General features: G+C 39.9%; 1 protein-coding gene across 1 annotated transcript; it reads right to left on the bottom strand.

Annotated features, from left to right (window-relative positions):
* Nucleotides 1-70: 70 nt before the first annotated feature.
* LOC114552850 (extracellular calcium-sensing receptor-like) lies at nucleotides 71-4089 on the bottom strand. Its single transcript, XM_028573947.1, has 10 exons — nucleotides 3818-4089; nucleotides 3286-3586; nucleotides 2966-3052; nucleotides 2680-2787; nucleotides 2381-2547; nucleotides 1733-2210; nucleotides 1390-1617; nucleotides 1171-1294; nucleotides 595-1067; nucleotides 71-508 (listed from the first exon to the last, which is right to left on the bottom strand). Exons 1-10 carry the CDS (start codon nucleotides 4087-4089, stop codon nucleotides 71-73), a joined length of 2676 nt encoding a protein of 891 aa, XP_028429748.1.
* Nucleotides 4090-20210: the final 16121 nt, after the last annotated feature.

Here is a 20210-nt window from a genome sequence, read left to right as displayed (position 1 = left end):
TATATAAAATTAATCTCGAAAAAAACAGTAAAAGAATTTCATTAAATGTGCATGGAATAAAAATGATCGTTTAAAATTTATCAGTGGCTTTCGACATGATGTGTTTCCATGTGTTCTTTTCTGGCCTTAGTAGGATTATGTAGCACTTTGGTGCAAAGATGCAGCCCAGCAGTCCGTAACTGGAGGCCAAGATAGCAAACACCTCCGTAACTGTGGAGTACTTCCCCGGAGAGCTGATGTAGGCGGGAACAAAGGCTATCCACACCGCACAAAAGATGAGCATGCTGAAGGTGATGAGTCTGGCCTCGTTGAAGTTGTCCGGGAGTTTCCTTGCCAGGAACGCCAAGAGAAGGCAGAGGCAGGCCAGTAGGCCAATGTAGCCCAGGACGAGAGCGAATGCTATGGCTGAACCTTCGTCACACAAGAGAATGACAAGAACGCTCTCACGTGGCATCAGTTGGCGTGGAGTGGGGGGGGCAACAACCAGCCACACTGTACAGATTATTACCTGCAGAAAAATAAATGTCTGATTCAAACATTTGAATAAATGCTCCCCTAAGTATTCAAAGCATAAAAAGAGTCAGACGTCCTTACCTGGACTAGTGTACAAAAGGTAATGATTGCCTTTTGCTGCGCAGGCCCAAACCATTTCATTACATTACTGCCTGGTAGTGTAGCCTTGAAGGCCATTAACACCACCATAGTTTTCCCCAGAATACAAGAGATACAGAGGACGAAGGTGATGCTGAATGCTGTGTGTCGCAACATGCAGGACAACTCAGAGGGCCGGCCGATAAACGTCAGAGAACACAGGAAACACAGAGTCAAGGAGAAGAGCAGCAGGAAGCTCAGCTCAGAGTTGTTGGCCCGCACAATAGGGGTAATTCTGTGACAGGAGAATATCAAGGCCACAACACAGGTGCAGAAGGAGCCAATGAGGGAAACAGCCATCAGGGTAATGCCCATGGTGTCGCTAAAGGAGAGGAACTCCACCTGTTTGGGAATACAAGCTGTCCTCTCAGCATTGGACCAGAACTCTGGCAGGCATTGCACACACTCTATTGCATCTACAGGAAAGACAAGACAGCTTTAGTTGCTATATTGTGGCTTTACCACAGCAACTGTGGGTGAGATTCTCAAACATAATGTAGGCAAGTAGCCTTTCCTCACCAGTATGATTACTAATCTCCCCAGCTGTGCAAAGCACACAATCATGGCAGCAGATAGGAAAGTTAGGTCTGATTGCCTTCCGGGTACCTGGGGGACAAATGCTGCTGCATACAGACAAGGGAATCTAAGCAAATGGGGAAACACGTACTACATTGGTCACAAGCCAGTCATCATCAATGCAATTCAAAAAAGAAAATGTCATTCTATTGCGATCCCTACTTTGGTTTGGTTGCCATTCCATACAATGATATGTTCCTGGATCTGGAGTTTTTGCTTTCCAACTGTGGTCGTCTCATCAAATTTGCCAATAGTGACAAACTCCATTTCTCCATCTCTCAGCTGCCAGTTCACAAGGTCATACATGGCTGGAGGGTCCCCATTCTCATCAAACTTGGTTTCATCACCGATGGAGTTCAAGTATTTCACCTTTTTTATGTAATGAAGAAGCTAGGGAAGAAAGGTCATACACTTTTGTAGCATTAGTAATATCTATAAATCATGTTTGAGCATCACTATAACTTTTGTTTATCTGGGCTTAATTAGTGAACACATAGGATGGTACCTGCCATGGCTGTATATTGTCTACATCCGGACAGGCCTGCTGAGGAAATGGCCCTTTTCCTTTTACACAGCTTCTCATATCCTTGAGTGCATTGACAATGGCATACACAGCCTTATAGACATTGTAGGAAATCCTTAGCTGTGACACATCTGAATAGATATTTGTCACATTACCCAGCTTTTCAGCGCCAGAGCATGGAGGTTTACCCTCAACATTATGTTCCTGACCTTCAGCCTGCACACCCAGGCTGCAAAGAAACACCTCTTCCCAGAAAGGTATCAGGAAGGGATCTGCAAGGGCATCGGGGCTTGAGGGATGCAAACGAAGCAGAAAGTCTTTCAATCCAGGGATGTGTGCTCGCCGAATGGCAAATCCCATGGAACCCTGGAGGATATGGTGGTGCCTTTTAGGGGTGGAGAGGATGGCAGCTGTGCTCCAAGCCTCACTGGCCAGCCACTGTATCTCAGTGAGCCCCTCTCTAAATTAAAGATATATTTAAATGTCATTTTTGCAATGATAAACATATCAGAAATTCAAAGTTAGTATCTGTAAAAAATATTTCTGTAAAAAAAGTTGACAATACTTTTTTTTATTATCATATTATAGATACTATAGTGTTGTGGAAGATTCTGAACATATGTGTCATGCCTGTGAGCTTCATCAAACAACGCGGCTGCATCTTGCTCCACAGCAAACACTAGAATCACCCGAGCCCCAGAGGAGCGGATCTTGGAAACGATAGATGAAAGGGTGGTCTGAGCTCGGTTCCTAGGGATGACCTCCTGAAAGGCAACACAGGCGCCTAACTTTCTAACCTAAGACAGCAACAGGGGGGGGGAATACATGAAAACTTACATCATTTTAAGTTCACAATCTGTTCAATAAGTTATAGATTGAAAATAACAAAATGGCAATTTATTCTTATTAAATTCTTGGGTATGAGCCACCTCATCAGCAAAGATGTTTGCCCCACCACGGCCATAGGCATCATCCCCTGCTATCACACCCACCCAAGTCCAGCCAAAATGCTTGACAAGTTGTACTAAGGCATCTACCTAGAGATAAAAAAGGAAGAGAGACACAAATAGAGAGAGAGAGAGAGAGAGAGAGAGAGAGAGAGAGAGAGAGAGAGAGAGAGAGAGAGAGAGAGAGAGAGATTTATATGGTTCCAGAAATAAAAACATTTTTGTGTATAAAGGTTACATCACATAGTTAGTGTCTGTTGCCTCTAACCTGGAAGAAGTCACTGGGCATGGTCCTTAAAAAGGCAGGAAACTCCTTTTTGTTACTGAGACAGGCACAGCTGGAGAAATAACTAACCTTAATGAAAGAAAACCCACATGGTAATTTAATTTGACTATGTCCAATGTCCAACATTAAAACATTCTTCAATCACTCGGTTGGACTTACTCACACTAAGCTCACAGTACCCAATGGTTAAAACTACTATGGATATAAGACTGTCGACACTGACCCTCCCCAGTGGTACAGCAGAAATAAAACAATAAATCAACGTGGCAAACACAGTTGGTGAGTAGCCATGACTATCTTACTTGTGGCAGATGGAAGGCTCCCAGGAAACGGGCCACGACGAGAGACTGAGTAGAGCCACCGTCTCCTATCACTGCGGGTACGCGCCCAGGACAGGTGTCTTTACTCTGTGTCTCTTCAACCCATGAACCCTTCTCACTCCCCACTAACTCCATAGCAGCCTTCAGAGCCTGATGGGGTGTACTGCATGAATCATAGATCTTATAGCCCAGTGTAATGTTGGGAAGGAGTTTGCCATTTCTGTTGATCTCCTCAATGGCAAAGATCATAGTTTGCATCCAACGGAATGTCCGAAAGTTAAATCTGGAAGAAGAGAGAAAATGTCTTGAGGCAAATTTTGAATTTTCAATACAATTATGAGCGTAAATCCCTGAAATAAAGAACTGTATTTCACTTAACATAGTTCACAAAACACTGCTGCATAAAACTATGGAAACAAGGTCAGTGCCATTTGTGGCCAAGTGATTAGAGTTTAGAGCTTAATCAAACATTTGCAGCTACAGCAATTTGAAGACTAGGTATAAAACAACTTACCTGGTGCACTGTGCAGGAGGAGGCGTAGAGGTGAAGGACAGACTGGGCTCTACCACCATGTCATGAAGGGAGAAGAGTCCCCCCAAAACGATGTCCCCCTTTTTCTCCAGCACTGGTAGGGACATAGATCCTGGGATTAGTTTGCATTGTTGGCTCTGTTCTTGAAGGGAATTGCAGGGAAAAAGCACACACCATAGGAGACTCAAAAACACAACCTCTGTTCTTCTCCTGGATAAACTGTGCTCTACTGATCTCATCCAAAAATGATTCATCCTTTCTTTAAGCTTATTCACTTTATACCCACAATCAAAAAAAGAAAGAGTAGTAGTAGTGCACAGATGATAATGCATTATGACCCCATTCAGACAAACATATTAATATTCAGAAGTGTACAATTTCTAGTAAAGTCAAATAGAAAAATCATCTTCAACACTGCACAGACTAACTATCGAGTCAGTGTCAATTGTGCGGGATACTGCCATGTAGCGTATATATGCTACCGGCCTCATATCGCAACTTTCAAATTTACCAAATTTCCCCCGAGGCTCTGGTCAATGGAAAAAAGAGCCCCCAGTTTCATATTAAGTAGCAACAATAACAAGGAACTGGAATGAGCACTTGACCATAATGGAGAAAGACATGAGCTGTATCGTGTCTGTCATGCCTGACTAGGCCTAACTCATCCTTCAGTGATGTGAAGAGGCAGGCAGTTGGCCCATGTCACAAGGGGCTGCTCAACTAAGTTACATACCTTTCAAACACACACACACACACACACACATGCATGCACGCACGCACACACACACGCACGCACGCACACACCCACACAGACACACACACGCATTCATGCACACACACACACACAACAACAAACTTGGTATACAGCAGGTGAGTGAGAGGAAAAATTCAATTCTAAGTATAGTCTACAGTGATGGACAGAAAGAGACAAATTAGATGCATTATTGTATTATTTTGAATCTACATTTCATGTGTTCATTTTATATTACAGTGTTACCTGACATACAGTGTACTGTTACTTTTACTGTAAGTAGTTCCAGTATTTCACCAGAATTTATTTTTATTTAATGTTTATCTCTTCCTACAAACATTCTGTCCTTTTTCCGACTTTTCTTATTGTGTAACATATCCTTGCGTGGGTTAAACGGGTTTACAGTAATATGGTGAAATCAGTGAGTCATTAGTTTAGTTAGTGTTGTGCATATCATTATCAGGACAAATCCTGCAGGCTATAAAACAGAACACCACAGAGTGTGTATCAAAGATAATTTTACATGCTGTATGTTGTGCTGCCTCATGTCACATATTGCAGGTTTCTTTATTCATTTCCATAATATGTCCCTGTGTGACACTCAGAAGAGGAAGGACAGAGGTACCCTAAGACAGAAGGCTTAATATTATGATACAGTTTTTTTCTTTTTATTGTGAGTAGGATTTTAACAAGATCTTCAACTCTAGGGATTCTATGATGCTCACAGGGGAAAAGGACCAGCTTTATTGTTTCTGAAAACAAGCTGATTAGAAGTAAACAATAAGGCGATTGTAAATGTATCACAGTTGTCCTTACAAGGCGATTCTGTTAAACCCTTGAATGTGCATTCTGACACAAGACAGAAAGACAGACAGAAAAAGAAAAACAGGCAGACACAGTCATATAGCGGTTAGAATAACATTATAATAGAGAGAGATACAAACAGTTGTGAGCCATTCAAAACAAGAGTGATATGACAAATGTGTTGAGTTGCATAGAGCATTAGCCATAGACAAGGAGATAGACAATGAATGGGAGAAAATAAAAACAGACAGTCGGACAGACGGACGAGCTCAGAAAGGAAGAAGCGAAGGAGAAAAGGGGATGGGTACAAACATATAGACAGGATCAAAGAAAGAATCCTAAGTTATTTCAATTCAATACTTTTTGGTCTATTAACAAATGTAATGTAATGTATTTTTTAAAGAAGTTATTGTCAAGTCTGCTTAAATTTCATTCCTTTTTTTTCAAAAATGTGTAATGCATATAACCTAACAGCTATTTTTTTTCTGCAGTGTCAAAACTAGAGATGGTCCGATACCATTTTTTGCTTCCCGATACCGATTCCGATACATGAACTTTCATATCGGCCGATACTGAGTACCGATCCGATACCAGTGTGTCATATATTGTATTATGTTTTAACTACTGTATACTACTATCCCTGTATGGATGGGATATGATTTTTTTTGTTGTCGTTCTGGCTCAGGTTAAACGCTTTGTAAAACATAAACAAACACAAACAATGAATGCCACAGAACTTTCTATTATTATCCAGTTTGACAGTCAGTTATACCGGAAAAAGAACATAAATAAACTAATTTAACGTAGATTTTCTTTAGGGCTATCGGATCGGTGCATAAACTCCAGTACTTCCCGATACCGATACCAGCATTTTAGGCAGTATCGGAGCCAATACCGATACTGGTATCGGTATCTGACCGATACTGGTATCGGTATCGGACCATCTCTAGTCAAAACTCTCAAAGACTTTCCATAATGTCCTCAATAAAGACATTGTAACAGTGTTTGGAATCAGAAACATTTTTAAACTTGCAATCAGGGGGAGGTTTTACACTTGGAATATGAAGGTATCAAGTTTGCTCGGAGTCATGGCCAGAATCTCTTCTTCTTCAAAGAAACCACTTAGTGCACACCTGTGGTTGAAACATATAGAGCTCTGTTGTCCCAGCTGACTCCTGAAGCAGCACATCATGGGCCCTATCTTGTGCCAGGCGCAGCGCAAAGCCCGACGCAAGTGTCTTTGCTAGTTTAAGACCAACGTAGTTGTCAATTCGTGAGCTTAGAATTATAAGGTTCTATCTCCACTTTTGGCCGAAATTGAGTTTTTGACATAATCTGATCCCTTAGGTGTATATTAATGCCTGTGTGGTTTTATTTTTGTAAAAAAATATTTTATTAGTTAGTTATTAATAAAATAAAAAGGTCCCATCTCACAAAAGGATGTAAAAACTTTGATGCTCAATACCTCAGAACTACCCTAAACGGAGATAGAACCTTATAATTCTAAGCTCACGAATTTCCAGTCCAGTGCCCACGTCGTTTAAATTGCAAATGCCCATGCGCACCCATGGGCGTGCTGGTCTTACAGGGAGGCGTGTTCAGGTTAATTCTTGGCGTATTGCTATCATGAGGCAGCAGGAAGTGATTGCGCCATTGACCAACAAAAACCTGGTCTAAAGTCAATAGCCCAGCATTTCATCAATATTCAAAATATTTATTTTTTAAAAGTAAGTGCTGTAGTACAACTAGCAGGAGACTAGTTATAATTGAGGTAAGTTTGAAGACACTTCCTTATTTAATCATTAAAGGGGTGATAGAATGATTATATATGGTATTTTACACTGTTCCTTAAGGTCTCCTAATGGGGTATGTAACATTGGTTGGGCTGAAAATTGCCCGAATGCTATTTTATTAGGCCCTTAACTACCCTGTGAATATGGCTCTATTTGGAAGAGATTTTCTTCCAAATATGGTATGCTCATGAATATTCAGAATGAGCTACGCGCTGATTGGTTTGAGCAAACTACATAGAAACACATGGGAGACTCGACAGCAGGTCTCATTGCAAAGTTCTACATTGTTTGTCGGGCTATTACTTTATTAAATTCACTTCTGAGACTTTTTTAAGCAAGAAATCAACTATATAAAGCTCAAATATGGGACGTTTTTTACGAAAATTGATGGCTTATTGCAAATTTGGTAAGACTGTGTGTCGGAGTTCAGCTGCCGGTGCTGCCTGTGTTGCTGCCTCGCTGCACGGCCTGCCTTCCTTTACACACCCTGGCCTGCTCTGAGCTCGATTAAGCTCCATTACGGCTTGCAGCCCACAGCACTCCATACCCGCGCAAAGTCACCGTTTTGGGGTTAATGGACCAAACGCTGCTGCGCTGACAGAGCTCCAGGGCCTGCAGCTCCCCTCTTCCTGCTAGCTAAATGGCCCGTGTGTGAGAGTGATAGCGCGGTCAGCGAGCTTGTTACACCAGCAATCTCTTACAACAGTTTCAGTTAATCTTGGCTGGCTGTCAGCATAACTAGCTATATTTACAGTTTGAATTTTGTCACGCCACTTATACAACATATCTCTAAAGGTCTTATAAAGCTAACAACGGTGTCCGATTTCAAGTTAATGAATTTTTGTGAAGATTAGGGGTTTCGTTATCTATGACTGTCCCTTCAATCCTAGCTATGTGTGGCTAGCTACAAATCACAGATAGTTATCTTCATTTTTGGCGTGATTTCTGTATATTTACAGTTTGAATTCCATCACGCCACTTATACAACATCTCCCTAAAGGTCTTATAAAGCTAACAACGGTGTCCGATTTCAAATTAATGATTTTTTGTGAATATTGGGGGTTTCGTTAGCTATGACTGTCCCTTCAATCCTAGCTATGTATAGCTAGCTACAAATCAGGGATAGTTAGCTTCATTTTCCGTAAAATTTGTGTATATTTACAGTTTGAATTTCATCACGCCACTTATACATCTCCCTAATGGTCTTATAAAGCTAACAACGGTGTCCAATTTCAAGTTAATGATTTTTTGTGAACAGTGGGGGTTTCGTTAGCTATGACTGTCCCTTCAATCCTAGCTATGTGTAGCTAGCTACAAATCACGGATAGTTAGCTTCATTTTTGGCGTAATTTCTGTATATTTACAGTTTGAATTCCATCACGCCACTTATACAACATCTCCCTAAAGGTCTTATAAAGCTAACAACGGTGTCCGATTTCAAATTAATGATTTTTTGTGAATATTGGGGGTTTCGTTAGCTATGACTGTCCCTTCAATCCTAGCTATGTATAGCTAGCTACAAATCAGGGATAGTTAGCTTCATTTTCCGTAAAATTTGTGTATATTTACAGTTTGAATTTCATCACGCCACTTATACATCTCCCTAATGGTCTTATAAAGCTAACAATGGTGTCCGATTTCAAGTTAATGAATATTTGTGAATTTCAAAAGAATTCTAAGAGGTGCTAGCTCTCATTGATAGAGCTACATCCAGCCGCAGGCTCTATCAATGAGACTCAGGGACAAGCGGCATTTATTTCCCCAATCGTTTGTTTAAATAACTCAACACATTATAATTACACACATTAAAAGATTAACTGGAACCTGTGATAACAGATTGCTGGCGTAACAAGCTCGCTGACCGTGCTCTCACTCACACACACCGGCCATTTAGCTAGCAGGAAGAGGGGAGCTGCAGGCCCTGGAGTTCTTTCAGAGCACCGGCGTTTAGTAGTCCATTATCAAAAAAACGGTGACTTGCGCGGGTATGGAGTGCTGTGGGCTGCCAGTCGTGACGGAACTCTAAGTACCTCAGAGCAGGCCGGGGTGTGTGAAGGAAGGCAGGTCGGGCGGCGAGGCAGCAACACAGGCAGCACCGGCAGCTGAATTCCGACACACAGTTGGACAAAATTTGCAATTAGCCATCCATTTTCGTAAAACGGCCCATATTTGAGCTTTACATAGTTGATTTCTCGCATAAAAAAGTTCAGAAGTGAATTTTGTAATGGAATAGCAGAGATCTGCGCGACCTAGATTCAGAAGACTACCTGATCTCAGGTCAGTTGTGTAGCCAATGTAAATGTTGGGGCGTGACTGTTCTCTTAATACACCCATGGGCTGACAAAGGTTCCGGTTTTTGGGAGGTTGACGTCAACTTCCAGCTTTGTTGGGATTCGCCCGTTTTCAGCGGCAGTTTCAAAATATGAGATTTTCATAGTAAAGGGGTGTCAATGGGACTTTGAGCTTCTATGTATGTCCTATTTACCCACCGAACTGTCGTTATTCAACTATGAAAATCGGTTTTGCATTCTATCACCCCTATAAATTAATAAATATTTTTGTTGTATCTCTTTTTGGTGTTGTAGTTTGTAGACGGTCCCTAAGCACTCGTCTCACCGCTGGCTGCTCATAGAGACCAAAGCCAGTAGGCAAGTATTATTTAAATAAACTAATGGTGTACTTACAAACTTTTCAATGCCTTGTTTTATGAATACAGCACCTATTTGTACTTCCGTAGAAGTTTGTTATCATTCCGGGCATTATTAGTGGGATCATTTAAAAGATACACCTTTGGTTCCATTAGCGCCTGAAACTAAGCCATTCGGCTGATAGCGCTAACTCGTCCAATGTTAGACAAAGGGAAAAAAGCTTCTGGGGGGAGGGGGGTGTTTGGTTTGAGGTCATGATGCGAAGGACCATAGGGTGAAATTAATCCTACCCATCCCTTTAAAGCCTGATTTCTGTTATCCTTCTCCGTTGACCAGATGGCACATGCCGACCTTTCCATCTAGTAATCTAGAAAGAAAATCTCACATATAAAGCAATTTTCCTGATCAAGCTTGTCTGGCCATTAAAGGGTTTGTGCACTTGTTTTATTCATTAATTCAATTATGCATCCATGCATGCTTTGTGTGCTCCGTAAAAAAAATCAGGTCACTGAAACACATTGGCACAAGTTTCTTGAAGGACTCAAGTTGTCCTAAATATATACCTGACAGGGGCGTAGCACAAAATCTTGGGCCCTGTAGAAAGGCATTTTCTATGGGCCACTCCCCGCATCCACAGCAATTCATTCTAGCATTGTTTTGGGCCCAGCAAAGTTACAGTAAAAGTTTGAATCTGTCTGACTCTGAATTCATCAACTGAGCTGTCAGTGTCAAGTCTGCCACAATAAAACTTCAAACAAATCCTTTAAAATAAAAACCTGACAAAAGTTTTTATAGTGTATATGGGAACATTTGAGTATATGAGAGTGTTTCAATAGTGTGTCAGAACATTTCACTTGCATGTGTCATGCATGTGTTTCAGTATAGTATGTGAGAATCAGTACATAAAACCCAGTGGCAAAAGTGGACTTTCCTGGCTAATCTAGAGGGTATCTTACAATCACTCAGAGGAGCAAATTTGTTCTTAAATATCTGTTATAGAATAGATATCTGCTAAAATAACTGCTGGTCATAATCTAGGCCTACTTTTATTATACATGATGTATTGGAGTAGCTAAATAACAAAAGACCTGATTAAATGTTTGGGATGTGCACCGTGTGTGTGTGTGTGTGTGTGTGTGTGTGTGTGGTGTGTCGGGGGGGGGTGACTTGTTGACATGTACGTGAATAATAACTTGCGTAACACACTTGGGAAACACTTAAGCTTGTTATTGTGTATTATGGAGGTGGTGTCATGGCTTCATCCTAAACCTGCCAATTTACCTTTTACCCAGGGGGTTGTGGGGGAACAAGGGGCCAGCTGGGCAAGCAAAGACAAGCAAGTGTTTCCAACAGGACTGATGACATCTGGGCCTGAGGCTATGAAACAGGAGCTCACCAGGTGTTGTGTTGGAAATTAATTAATTTTGACTTTTAATGGAAGGTGAGCTCACCTCTTTCACAACAAGTCACTCACATTTCTGTGCAACACTACAGCAGAATCATTATTCAGTACCAGCTACGCTTAGTTTGATATTGGAGAGAATAAACTCTTTAGGTAAATGTGACAAATCTGGCATGTCAAAAACCTAATAACCCAATCTAACACTATTCACTATTCTAACACAAATGTTTTCCTCAGTGAGAAATAAAAACACTTCTTCAGACAGTGAACTTATCCTGCATCCTTAAAACAACACACTCATCTATTTTTCTATAAATCAAATAAACATAATGTATGTATGTAGAATATGTACTGTGTGTCAACAAATAAAAACTTATATCCATAAAATGAATTGTATAAATTGCAATTCATAGGCTTAGCAAGGTTCAGCACATATATTTTGTAACATGTATTTTAATTACAGCTTTAAAGATATACATTGTAATATTTCTGCCTTAAAATGTCAACTGACGTTCAGCTCCCACTTGACGTCCTGCGAGATGATGGAGCCCAGGAAGCGAAAGGACTCCACAGTGTTGTCTATGGAGTCACCCAGGGTGATGGGGGCAGGTGGGGCTGCATTCTTCCTAAAGTCCACAACCATCTCCACTCTCTTCTGAGGTTTAGCTCCAGGCTTTTCTGACTGCACCAGGTCACCATGTGGTCAATCTCGCACCTGTAGGCGGACTCATCCCCATTAGGCCAGTTACACACTGCACGCGTCACGGGATCGTGGCGTTTCTGTTGCGTGTCAGCTGCGTGGATTTTTTCTGTCTTTACACACCAGAAACGTGTCTGACGCGGCGCTGCTGCTAGCCTTGTCTGGACACATGTTTCCCATTAATAAAATTAAATACCATCTTAAACATAAATATATACTGATTTGATTACAGCAAAGACAACGTCGGCAGTATTGACGGCAATATAGGTTACAGAATATTTCGTTTTGTATTTACAGGTGCAATATTAGAAAATCGATTAAAAAAAATTACATTCATATAGGCCTATCTGCATTTATATCAAAACCTAGAGGCTTTCAAACATCAGCATGTCCTTTATTAATATGTATTCCTGTCTAAATGACATATAAACATATTTTCCTTTTTTATTTTGCCTGGAAACGCTTCCAACACGCTCGCGTCTCGCGTGAAAAATAGGCGTTGGTTCTATTTCTAGCAGGCACGCGTCTCAGGTGTGTCTCGAGCCGCGCCTGAGACGCGCGTCTCACACAGGCAGTGTTTAAGCTCTAACCTGTTAACATGGGAGCCGAAATATAAACGGACACGCCATGTGGCTGACACGCTCGCGTGGCGCGTCCAGTGTGTAACCAGCCTTAGAGATGAGTCCAATGAGTGTAGTGGCGTCTGCAAACTGCAGGAGCTTGACGGACCAGGTTCATGTGCTGCTTCCTGTCAGACAGGAAGTATGTGATCCACATGAGTCTGGCTCATCAAAGATGGTGTTAAAGGCAGAGCTGAAGTCCACAAACGAGGATTCTGGCGTAGGTTCCGGAGGAGTCCAGGTGCCGGAGGATGAAATGAAGAGCCATGTTGACTGCGTCGTGTACAGACCTGTTGGCTCTGTAGGCGAATTGCAGGGGGTCCAGGGGCATTCGGTGAGGGTTTTGAGGCGAGCCAGAACAAAGCACTCAAAAGACTTCCTGTGGTTATCCTTGTTTTCTTGGGGACCAGGATGATGGTGGAGGACTTGAAGCAGGCTGGTACGCGGCATATATCCAGTGAGATGTTAAAGATGTCTGTGAAATCTTGGTTTTAGCTGTTGGCTAATGTTAGCTTGCTTGCTTGCTAACCGGTCAACTACCACCACAAATAGAATCTAATTAATTATGTGGGAAAAACTGTGGCTATTTCATTAGAATGACATGACAAGAATTGGCTTGTGAGATAAAAAAATTTCATACAAACAGTTTGCTAGATTGGGTTATTACACCAAAAAATGTGGAATAGCTCAGTTGGTAGAGTGTGCGCCCATATATAGAGGTTTACTCCTCAACGCAGCGGGCCCAGGTTCGGCACCAACCTGGGGCCCTTTTCTGCATGTCATTCCCCCTCTCTCTCTCCTTTCATTTCTTCAGCTGTCCTGTCAATAAAGGGGAGGGGGGGTGTCAGACAGGGAGGTGATGGGTTCATGTTGTAAGTTCTATGTTTTGTGTTTTGTTTTAAAAAAAAAAGTGTTAATCATAAAAAAGTGTTACTAAACACTTTTTACATTTAAACGTAACGTGAATACAATTTTAACACATTAACTCGTTGGATAGTCTCGCTTTACTAGACCTTCCTCCATAGCGCTGCAAAGGAAGGTCTGGCTAGTCCACACATCCTTCTGTGACGGGAGAAAAACATGCTCTGGTTCATTGGCATTTCTTTAAACCAATCACAATCATCATGGGTGGCGCTAAGCACCAGGAAAAGCCGCGGTGCCTCTGCAAAATAGCCTCGGGAAGGAACTTGTTTTGGTGGAACATGTACATTCAAAGGTTGTTTTAGTCGTGCAACAGAAAACTCAGATTGGACAGACAGTTTAGCTAGCTGTCTGGATTTACTCTGCAGATATCTGAGGAGCAGTTAACCATTGTCCTCATAAATCCACCAGAGTTTAAAATTCCATCAGAAACAAAACGGAAGGTAACGGACATCTGCCTTAAAAGAGTGAAATCTGGCAAAAAATTTCAATGCCAATGGAGCAATCCCGGAAGTGGAACGTCGTGGATATACTCTACTTGTTGGTTAGCAGATACATAAGGCAATGGTGGATGACAACTCACCTCCCACGATCCTACGCAACTTTACAACGTCATCAAAAAATCTCTATGTTTCAATTGGGATACCCCTATGGAGACCCCCTAATGCCTATTGGCCTGCTCTCCAACCATCACTCACTGAATTTTTCAGCTTTGTTCACTGAGTTGTAATTCTAATGTCCACTAGATAACATTCAATCTCAATGGGGTTAAGAAGAAGAAATATTATTTGTCACATACAATCCTACATTACAATCTACCGCCTGTCTTTTTGTTAAAGGACAACACTCCATCCCATAGTACACAGGTTGGTCAAGGACCACCAAGTGTTTTAACCGGAGAAGCGCTTGTAGCTCAACTTTTTTTTATGGTCGCACCACAGTCTTATCCTTTTAAATTTTAATTTTGATTGTCCTGTAATGTTCCATATCCCATTTCTTTAGGTTTAATATATCCTATCTTATATATAAGTACATTTCAATGTTTATACTTACTTAAATATCTCTTATTTTGCATTAGTATATGCATTCATAATCATATTTATATTTGTCTCTTTTCATTGCATTACTTTATGCCTTTGAGAATTGTGCTTTCAACATGTTGGCAAAATCACTTCATAAACAGTTCATTCTATTTATTATTATTATTATTATTAATAATAATAATAATAATAATAATAATAATAATAATAATAATAATAATAATAATAATAATAATAATAATAATAATAATACAATAATATACATCAGGGTTATCATCTTTATCAACAGCAACAGCTTTTCAGCAATTGCATAATATTGCCAGGAGATGGCAACATTGTCCAAGCTAATATGGCTATGCTTCATAGTTTACAGAGCAAAGGTTGGTGTGCAATGGTGTGTGTGTGTGTGTGTGTGTGTGTGTGTGTGTGTGTGTGTGTGTGTGTGTGTGTGCCTGTATTAACTACTTGTATTAATCACATTGTGGTGAAAAATAGGCCTATGTCTTCACAATGTGTATCTATTAGATTATCTTATCCATAGTTTGCACGCACTGTCAATCAAATTGTGGTGGTAAGGTGTTACAATTCACTTAGGTGTGTTCTTGTAAATAAGAGCGTTCATGGATAATACATATACTTAAAGACACCATTTTTTAGTCCTTGTATATGTTGGATCCCATGTTTTGAAAAAAGAGATGTTCAACAGACATAAAGGAATGTAATGTTTGGGTACCGAATATTTTTGGCCATGTCATGTCAACACATTCTCACTCCCAACTCATCACATATGACAGCTTGGTCATGACCTCTTGGCGTCACATTTTTAATAGTCTGGTTCCCCTAGGTACTTTGGCATCTTTTTTCAATGTGCAGGTTATTGTTCAGTTTAGGCAACCAAACTATTTGGTTAGGTTTAGGAAAAGATTGTGGTTTGGGGTAAAATAAGTACGTTATTTGACGTAATTTTAAAACAAGTCAACATTAACTTTTGGTGTCACACAGGACACTGAAAGCGTTCTCCTGGGTGAAAGTCCTGTGTTTATCTTGACCCTCCCACCCTGAGGGCCACTGATCAAGCTGTCATATTTGATTAGTTGGGAATCAGAATGAGTTGGTCATGTAGATAGAATAGATAGACACTGAAAAAAGGAACAAGGGGAGAATAGGCAAAGGCCACAGTGTTGGGTCCTTTCTTTCTGTTGTTCTTCTTTTGATTTTCTGATGTGAGATCAGCCATTGTTCTGACCCGCATGATAAATGATGCTTTTTAATTGTGAGTACAGTATTCATTAATATTAGTCATCCCTGTATGCAATAGCTACTATTTCAGAATGGAAGTAGAATTGTGTTGCTCCTGAAAATATATCTTAATACCTATTTAACTACCAATATTCACTTATTTTGACAGCTTAGTTTAAATCATATCATAAAACATTGTTAAATGTTTCATTAGGCCTATATACATTTTTGAGTTATTTTTTTTTTTGAGACTGTATGGCATATTTTAGTTTTGACATTTAACTGGATGCTTTCTGTGAACCATTCAGCACATCACATTAAGCGTTTTAAAAACAAAGGCATAGAAAGTTATATTCAACACGGTTAACTTTACTAGAAATTTGCGTGGAAACCCGTTGCCTTAAACCGTCTAAGTTTTTACACAAGGTGAATCTTAACAGGTCAAGTTGTATTAACGCAGAGCGGTAAGTTGATGCAGTAGACAAATCAAGTTTACATTAGTAGTCAATACTAAAAATCATTAATACATCTTCTGGAGTCATGTTGTCTAAAATAAGCATGTTAAGTTAAAGCTTTAGCGCGTAACTTCAAAGAAAATCTTGTGAAGATAATTACCTCTTCTGAAGAGTCCATCATGTTTTTTGAATCCTCCGTGTCCTCCTTGGCTACTAGCAACTGCGTGGAGGAAAGGTGGGAGTGGTTTGCAATCACTGTAGACTTGTATCACGTGGATGCGTCACTAGTTTTGTTGCAACTACGCACTATAGCTTTAAAAACGCAGAGCAACATAACAAATATAAAACATTGGGCTACTTATCACTACTAACAAATTACTTATAAATATAGTTTAATTTCCTTTATAACAACCTAATTCCAAGAACAACATGTTAAATACATTTGTGGATAAAATCCCAAAATTACACACATATCAATATACTTTTCCAATATGCTGTGTGGAAAGTTTCACTCACGAAACAGAGTTACTAATTTCCAAACTGTGTGCTTCTGTCATGTTTCTCGCTGCCCAAGAGCCATCAGTCCCCACCCGGGTCTCGGTCATGGTGCAACAGTAAATGTAGAAAAAGATGAACAATAAATCAACCACACAAAACTAAAACCCAGTTGTTATAAACATAAATGCACACCCAAAACAAAAAGACACTTTTTTTTAACTAGGACTGAAACGGTTTAGAAAATATATTTCTTTTCCCATGAGCCTTTGCATCGCTTCAGCGCAGAACAGTTCAAATGACCCCGCCGCTCCCATACAGAAACTTAAAGTGCTCATATTATGCTTTTTGGCTTTTTCCTTTTCCTTTATTGTGTTATATATCTTTTTGAGCACGTTATATGTTTACAAAGTGTAAAAGCCCAAAGTCCATCCCAAAGGGACTTAACATCTTCCAGAGAAAAACACTGTTCACAAACTGCTCCAAACAGCTCTATTGTAGTCCAGCATTTACTTCCGTGACAAACATGTGTCACTTTGTAACACACGTTACGATGCTCGCCTAGCTGTTAGCGTGGCACTCCCTCATACTCTGAAAAGCTAGCAGTATTTACTGTGCTTGTGCGACTCCCAACAAAGATGGAACAGAAGTATGATGCCTCACTCTGTAGTTAAAACAGAGAGCTCGCCACACAGGGTGAAAAGAGGAGCTGCAGCAATGTGCAGTACAACAAATATATGTTTTTTTCTGAAAATAAATGAACCTATTCTGGTACAACCTCTAAATACAAATACAATTATGAACCTGAAAATGACCATAATATGAGCACTTTAAGATCCTTAGTTATATATGCTTAATATGATCTGTGCACTGCATACTTAAAGCGTAACTCTCGCCAAAATGCAACCTAGGGTCTTTTTGTGAATGTCAAACTTGTCAAACTTTCGTCGGCAGCCACCTGTTGTAAACAAATTCAACCCAAGCGCGCTTTGTTGACGTGGTTGATTCTGTTACTGTTGATCATCTGTCTGACAATTTGATTGGTCCGAACAGATCTTGTTCGGGCAATTATTGCTCCTCAGCGGATCAAGTCCAGACCGAACTTCCCGTCCTCGAATGTTGTGGGCGGGGCTAAGTTCGGCTGGCATCCAGGCTAATTCAAAAGGCCATTTGACGGTAAATCTTAAAAGTGGCGATTCCGTCCTAAATATGCTTTTAAATGAAAGTTTGACTCGGGTATATTCACAAAAAGACCCTAGGTTGCATTTTGGCGAGAGTTATGCTTTAAAATGATTATTACAAACATCTAATGTGATTTAGTAATGAATCTGTTTTTTAACAAAACATGAAAGAATAAGTAGTGCCCACGGAAAAGTTTAATTACAACTACATCTGGGTTTACAGTGAATGTCTTTCTTTCTTGAATTCATTATTGAAGTTTATTAGTCTGAAAGGCAGCATCGTGGTCAAATGCTGCAGGGCACAGTCTTAACAAAAGCCTCAAGTTCTCCAAGGGGATCATGATGCAACAGCCCTGTCGGCGGGAAGTTTCCAGTGTGAGCTGAGAGGACAGGTGTGGAGGCAGGCTGGAGACACTTTGAACTCTAGAGGGAGTTTGTTAGTTTGTTAGAATGCTTGTAAGTGGGAAGAGCCTGAGGTGTAAGTTGGTCAGGCCTGAGGCACTAGCACTTCACCACATGTGTTCCTATTAAATCAGCTCCCAAAAGGCCCTCTGGAGAGGTCTAAATTGTTTCATAAACTAACAAGCATCTAACAACAATTTGTTTTTAATTAAACAGAGCCTAAGAGGCGTATCAGCTGACTAATAAACATGTCTTTGACAAAAAAAATAACAATAACACCAAATTAAATATAACATGGTCCAATGCTTTGCTAAATCAGGCATGTTGAATTGTTTATTTGGATCAGTTGTCAAACGTGTAACTTTAATTCCCTTATCCAAATGCAGAGTTCCCTAAAAATTATGTGACATGTAGGGTCAAACAATAGAAAAATAAATGTACATAGGCCAAAATCACTTAACAGTATTTTATGCATGGGATGGATCATTGTGTAAAACACATATTACCATTAGTGCTGTCAAACGATTAAAATATTTAATCGGGATTAATCGCATTAACGTCATAGTTAACTCGCAATTAATCACACATTTTTATCTATTCTAAATGTCTCTTGATTTCTTTTTGTCCCATTATTTTTTATTATTTCAATGCTCTTATCAACATGGAAAAGTGGATCGGTTTTCTTTGTGCAAATGTTTTTTTATTGAAAACAACATTGGCATATACTGTAGTGCTCAATTTCACACTAACATCCATGTGCTTCTGTCTGAAGTCATCCATTGTCGCCTGGCTTTGACGAGGGGGCGGAGAATTCGCATCAGCTATGTGCTTGGCCATCAAGTGGTATTTCAGACTGGACGTGCTGCGATGATAACTCAGTTCACAATGACAAAACACACAGATCACTTTGGTCTTATCAATGGAACCATTTGGCAACTTTTTAAAAGTAAACTTTCCATTCAGAATCTTATTGGCATCCATTTCGGCGTCTCATGCTTGCCATCCACTCAAAACGTAACGTTAGCCTACTACTCTTTGGATGGCTCGCGAGCCCAAACAAGTGTGTGCGGCGTGCCTGTTGTTTTTTTTGCAGTTTAGCTAGATCCGGTGTGGTGTTGTAGTTTTTCTAACGTTACTATTTGTTGCAAAAGCATGTGAAAAAAACTACAAAGTTTGCTAGGCCAAAAAGAATGTTAATCTTGCGATAAAAACATACTGTAGATGGCATTAAAATGGGTTTGCGTTAACGCCGTTAATAACATGTTGACAGCACTAATTACCATACACACATAATAGTAATATATTGTTTTCACATTTACAGCTTTTATTTTTTACACAGTTAAATCTTACTGGCAGGATATATTTCAATATATATATTTGAAAATTACCCCACATTAGTAGAAATAAGATGTCTGATCAATATTTGTGTCTTTATTTGCAATTGCATTGTTTGAAATGTCAATTGTCTGCCTTAATTGTCTACAGCAAATGAACTTCAAGCCATTTTAATACATTCTAAGGGCTTTCTTTGAGGGGACTGAAAATTACAGCAGTTCAAACTGTATTTTAATGAGCTTCGGGAGTACTTCATGTACTTTTAGTTTGTATCACCATACTTACACTTATTCATTAACATGCATGCAAAAAAACAAACATTTAACCCCAACATGCTGCTGATACTTTTGCATGTTTGCATGCTAACATTTGTGCTGTTTTTTACTGCCAACTGCTGGACATTAAATATATTGTAACTGTGAAAATGTATTCAAATAAAATGTATTTAGTACGTACATATAGTATGTTGATATGTCCTTTCTGTGTTGCCTTGTACTCAGCTGCATGAATTCTTAATAAATGAAGATAGATACTTAACAGCTTGATCATAATAGCAAAAAAAGCCTTGCCATCATATTATTTTAGGGTT

Source organism: Perca flavescens, chromosome 3 (assembly GCF_004354835.1).
Source record: "Perca flavescens isolate YP-PL-M2 chromosome 3, PFLA_1.0, whole genome shotgun sequence".
In the NCBI taxonomy this organism is placed as follows: Eukaryota; Metazoa; Chordata; class Actinopteri; order Perciformes; family Percidae; genus Perca; species Perca flavescens.
This window is presented reverse-complemented; position numbering and strand designations above follow the sequence as displayed.